This window comes from Dasypus novemcinctus, chromosome 14 (assembly GCF_030445035.2).
Source record: "Dasypus novemcinctus isolate mDasNov1 chromosome 14, mDasNov1.1.hap2, whole genome shotgun sequence".
NCBI classification, from domain to species: domain Eukaryota; kingdom Metazoa; phylum Chordata; class Mammalia; order Cingulata; family Dasypodidae; genus Dasypus; species Dasypus novemcinctus.
This window is the reverse complement of record NC_080686.1, coordinates 37,779,547-37,785,546: the sequence shown is the minus strand read 5'-3', so window position 1 is coordinate 37,785,546 and position 6,000 is coordinate 37,779,547. Positions and strand designations below refer to the sequence as shown.

Below are 6,000 nucleotides of genomic sequence, written 5' to 3'. Positions count from 1 at the left end.
CCCACTCCAGAATGTCCCAGGATTGGTTCCTGGTGCTACTTAAAGAGAAGACAAGCAGCCACAGAAGAACACACAGAGAATGGATACAGAGAACAGACAACAGCATGGGAAGGGGAAGACATAAATAAATCTTTAAAAAAAAAATCAGTCATATCCCTTTAAATATTTATTCTTGATTTCTACTTCACCTTCCGTATATGTTCCTTTTTAAAATTGAGCTCATCAGTAGTCTGTTGCAGTCCTCAGCTTTTCATTCTCATCAACATAGTTCATGAATATAATTCACAATTAATTATGGCCTTAATTAGAAACTATTTTTAAGTAATCATTGACAAAATAGTTTCCCGAACTTAAAGTTTGAGTCCTAGGAAGTTTGTTTATGAGCATTGTTTTACACTTTGATTATTTTATAGAATATGACAAAAGTATTGGGGGATAAGAAGAGCTAGAGAATATATAATTGCTAAACATAATAGCAGATCCCTGAAAAGAGTGCTTTTTAAAATCTCAAGCTGTATAATTTGGCTTTTAATCCCAACAAATTAGTCAAAAGGGATCAGATTATATATTAAAATATTTCTTCAGCTCCTGAATATTATGATGACATGGTAGGAATATTATCCAGATCTGATAAATGTTTTTAAACAACCTATAAAATGTAATTCTTTGTACAGCATATTAGTTCAAATCCCAAATATGAATATTGGTATGTTTGTAAAAATCACAGTTCTGTTTCAGCTCACCATGCCCCTCAGAAGAGTTTACATTTCTTTTTAAAACATGTTAGAAATGCTAGAGAACAATTTCTTTATATACAATATTACACAATATTAATAGAATTTTAATTTGCAAGTTATTGCAAATTATCTAACAGATTAGGATGTAGATTTATCTTTTTATTGCTCTGATTTGCTTGAAATACACAGTAAAAAGGTTGTTTTTTTTTAGTAGGCTTTTATTAGATGAGGAACATTAATATTAGCAAGTGGTTTGTTCAACATTGAAAGCTAAAAGTTATATTATTCTATGAGCACTGACCTCTGTTTTAAAACCACACTTAGAATGTAAGGGCAAATATAAACTTAAAATAATAATAGAAGTGAAGGGCTTAATTTTCCCTGTTGAACCTAAGGGAAGAGTCTTTAAATAATCTTGTTCATTTCTCTTAAAATGATTTCTAACTCAAAATAAGAATAAGCTTGCAAAGGGAAAATAACACGCTGAAACACAATTAATGTTAATATATTTATAGGAAAAGAGTAAATTCATCAACAGAAAAAAATTACCAAAAGTATTGATTTACAGATTTTTTAAAGCTTCAAAGCACAATACATTTTTCATGGAAACAAATATATCACCACTATCAGTACCATAATATAACATTAACACAAAAGTCCATTTACCATTAAGAAAATCAGTGGCAATGGTGATGCAATACATTATTTCATCTTTGTCAAACTTTTTGCTATTATACTTCCTGGCCTGCAGGAGTATTTGCCAGGATACAAAGAAAATGTGTGACCTCAATTTTAATAATACATATAAAGCTTGGGCTGCCCGTACTTATCTCTATATTTACTATATGATCACTAGGAATGTTTTTATACCACTATTCTGTATTCCATTTACTATTAAGGCCATCCCCAAGGAATCAAACATGTTAACAGAGTCATTTGGATATTAAGGGACTCATTTATTCAAAATAAGTGCAATATCAGGACTTAATATTCTAATTGCCTAAACTTAAGAGAAGGAAAAAACTGCATAGGAATTGACTTGAACATCATTTGAGATTATTTGGACTAGGTAATGTCATAGCACTGGACTGGGAAAATTTGATACTATAGTTCCTTTCAGTTCTGAGACTTGCTTATTTTTAAATGCACCAGATGATTTTCTGAGGGCCATTCACATTCAATGTTTAGATTCATTTTATTAGTGGCATATACAAAGCACCATATAATATAATATATGAAATGTAGAACAATCACGATTATGTAATTAACTGTAGAAATAACTGCTAAGAAAATATAGCAATATTTAACACAGGATTTCTAAAACCATTACATATTCAATACTTTTTCCAAAGGTATAATGTCCCATGTATTATTTTACAGACGTTGTCCTCAAGATTTATATGTATTGGTACTTTTTTGGACTGGAAATAGTTGACTTCTTCTATACAGTAATGTTACAGTTTTATACAAACTTCAGAAATATAGTATTTGGAATAGTCTTTACTAGTCTTTTCCAAGTGTTTTACTTCACACAACAGCAAATACTCTGAATGCCTTTCCTCCTGGAGGATTCTGTAAACTGGAAAAAATACAGAAAAGTATATTGATGTCATCTCCACATACAATCCTTCAAATCAATCATGTCTTCTTCTGGCAATCAAGAAAGCAACTCTATGAATCCAGATGGTCAACTTTTGTAGATACTATAATTTGCAGTTACTGGAAGCTTGAGTGAGGATGATTTAATTTTCTAAATCTCAGTTGTAAGGAGTGCTGCAAGTTTACTAAAGAAATTTAAGATGCATAATAGTAATAATACTGGAACTACACAGGTTTTTACCTGTTACCTCCTTTGATCTTAATACAGCAGAGTTTAACAGGTGTTATTACAATTTACTGGGGGAATATTGAGGCTCAGGTTTACAAGCTGATTTGAAGAAACATTAACTGTCAGTTAAAAAGATAGCTGATACTTAAAAAATACTCCAGAGTTCTGGGATCAATGATTTGAAAAACACAAGAGGTTCTTTTCCCTTAAAGTATATCTGGCACATTTGTTCTCATAGACTAATAAAATATAATAGTACTAATGGGCTAAACACTATGAGATGACCTGAAAGAGTTTATTCACATCACACTAGACATCTGACTTCCAATTAAAAAGAGCATTTGGTTCTGGGAAAAATCAGACACATTGTTTTTGTCAAATACTTTGTCAGGTAACTGGATTATAGAAATATTTAATGCCTTGCTCATCTAGAAAGAATTAAATATAAAAACTAATCTAGAAAATCCAAAAGAGGGTGAAAGAAATTTCCTTATTATAAGATCTGTTAACAAAAGAATGGTTCTGACTCATAATCCGATTTTCAGGTTGATTTATAAGCCTGCAGGAGACAGGCACCTCTGGTATCCAAGCCTCTCCCATCCCCAGAAGAATGACTGTTACGCATATGTGTAAAGGAAATACACTGGCACAGCCACGTAACTTCAAACCCATATGAAAGTAGGTCATCTGTAAAGCCATCATAAACAAAGGGAGATGGTATATAAAAAACATTGGAGACATATATAATAACACATATGCATGTCGTTTTACCTTTCTGAGAAGATTCCATTCTGAAAAGAAGCAGTGTATGTCTTTCTTTTGTCCACAGGCATAATGTCAACATAACCACCATGATTTCGAACCACTCCAGCATGTACTGCTGCTCTGCAGATACTGGACAGCTGAAGGAGCAAGGAAAAACCTGCCATTAGGAAATTCCTGCTGAACTGGAACTGCCAAATTCCTACTGGACTGCAGTTGCTCACATCTGCCTCTACAGGGATAGCCAGTAGCAGCTGCTGAATGATGTTTTGTGCGTAAACAAGTACTCTACAGGTAAAAGCCGCAAATGTCAGAACCAATTCAGAGCTAGTCTGAAGGCAGATCTTAGCAGTGGCTGCAATGGCAACAAACCCCCCACCATCTCATCTAGCAAATACTTGGCTTGTCCAAACAGCAGGCTTTTAGAACCCAGCAGTAGCACAGCAGAAGCACTAAAAAGCAAATTAGCTCCTTTAACCTCTGCCAAGGCCAATTCATCATTCTTAAATTTCAACCTTTCTTAATCCATACCAGACTCCCTCTGACTAAATATTCACAAATTGGATCGTCTGTACCTCATTTATGCTTAGTTTCTATAGACAACTCATGTCTGGTTCTGTGTATCTCTTTTATCCCTTTTTCAAAATACATGTTTATATTAAGTTTAATATAAAATTCAAGTTTTATGCACTGGTTTAAATGGTCTGACATGGAGTATTAGGGAAGTTTTATGATTGTAAAGTACCAGTTAAATAATCTGAATTAAGTGGGATTACTATGGAGGAGAAAATAATGGTTTCAGGTCCAATACTTTCCATTTTTTTAAACTATGGACTTCTAGACGTCACATAATTATTTTGGCCCATTAGACTTCTCTAAATTTAACATCTGCTTGTACCCAAATGCTCTACCAAAACTTATCAATATCTGAGTATAGCCTGAGGAAATCACTTTAAGTGTTTCAATATAGAACAATTCACCCAAATCCACAGAAGTCTTTCCTCATCACTCTGGTATGTTCTTTTCTCATCTCTATGCACATATGGGTGACTTAATGTGCTTTTATAAGGTCACATAAGCATGTGTATCTTCCATGACCTTGCTTTATTACTGTGCCCTGAACTATGCAGCATCAGTCAGTATTTATTAGCTCAAAGAGAATGAATGCTAAGCAGTTTAATCCTTTTCGTGCTTTGCTATATTACAAAATGACATGTGTCTAAAACCTTATATACTGACTCTGAGGAGGAAGCATTTTCATCACCATTTTAAGTGCCTCACTGAATTAATTTTTGTATCCAATATGATTCATAACATATGAGATTAAAAATCATTTTGTACACATTTCAGTATTTAGCCCATTCAGTTAAAAGGCTATGAGTGGCATTTTATTCAAGGCAATAAAAGTGCTGCAATAAAGCATTCACTCACTAAATCCAAGCAGTTACAATGTTCTGAAACTACTGTTTTGCCTATAACTATAGTCAGTAGGCATTCCTATTTGAGTTCAAAGAACATAAGAGCTTTTCATTTCATAAACAAAAATTACTGTATCATGAAAGGAAAGAAAGATTTTATCTGTGCAAATGTTAGTACATTTTTAATGAATGTAGAAATTGACTTCATCTCTAATAAACAAAAAGTACAAGTTCAAAGTACTCTAAAAGTAATAGAATGTGTAAGTCGTAAGAAAAGAAGGAAAGGGGCGGTTGGTTGGCTGTTTTCTACCTTTACATATCAGCCTTATTTGAAGAGAAAAATGTATTTGTAGGGGTGGGAAGAGGGCGATTAATGGTTGGATCCCTGTCTCTGTACTTACCATGTAATGATAATCTTTATATTCCTAATTTACCCCTAAAAGGACTATACAATAATACATATTGCCTACCTATTTAGGGCAATAAATTGATCTCAGAATGTAAGTTCTAATAAAACTTATCTCTAACAGAAATAGCTTTAAGGTGTAGAAGAAATACAGCATATTTTGAAAGATAGTCACCAGCTGTGACTAAATGTGAAAGTTCTGGTCTTAAAAGGACAATCTGGAAAAACTGATTTATTTGAAAATCTCTGAGGGTACCAGATATGCTCATTCAGATACATTTACCAGTTTTTTCAACAAATATTTATGCGAAAGTTATTTGCATAATGTCTGATATTGTTGCTGTGTGCTGTAGCTCTGTTAATGCACTGCATGGAGCAAGTCTGTCTTGTTCCCAGCTTGGCACATATCAAATTGCTGATGAAAAAAAATGGTAAATGAATTACCCAGATACTGTCTTCGAGGAACTGACAAACGAATAATAAGAGAGGTAGGGAAAAAATCAAATTCCTAACAGAATCTAAGTGCTAAAAAGAAAGAAAAAAAAAATTCCAGGTTCTCAAAGAGAACCACTTGGATTAGGAGAAACAGGACTGTGCTGCATGGAAAACATAGCAATAATTTAGGATGTGAAGAATGGCCTGGTTTTCACATAGAAATGAGAAAAACAATAGGATGATTTTGAGCAGGGACAAGAACAATGTGAGAACCAGCAAATTCAAGATACCAGCAGGACAGGACATTTAAACTGAAAATAAGAAGAGGGTAAAGCTAGAGCCTGGGAGAGATTAGAATTCGAGAATCATTTCAAAGGTACAGCTGAATTGAAAAAAAAATTTTTTTAAGAAACT

The 6,000-nt window shown here is 33.3% G+C and overlaps 1 protein-coding gene across 1 annotated transcript in view; it reads right to left on the bottom strand.

The window, feature by feature from the left end:
* Positions 1-1,234: 1,234 nt before the first annotated feature.
* CRISPLD1 (cysteine rich secretory protein LCCL domain containing 1) overlaps positions 1,235-6,000 on the bottom strand; it is a 42,758-nt gene continuing 37,992 nt past the window's right edge. Inside the window, exons 14-15 of the mRNA XM_058275661.1 lie at positions 3,337-3,467; positions 1,235-2,316 (exon numbers count right to left, since the gene is read on the bottom strand). Coding sequence (XP_058131644.1) covers positions 2,265-2,316; positions 3,337-3,467 — 183 coding nt within the window. The 3' untranslated portion in view covers positions 1,235-2,264. The remainder of the gene's footprint in view (positions 2,317-3,336; positions 3,468-6,000) is intronic.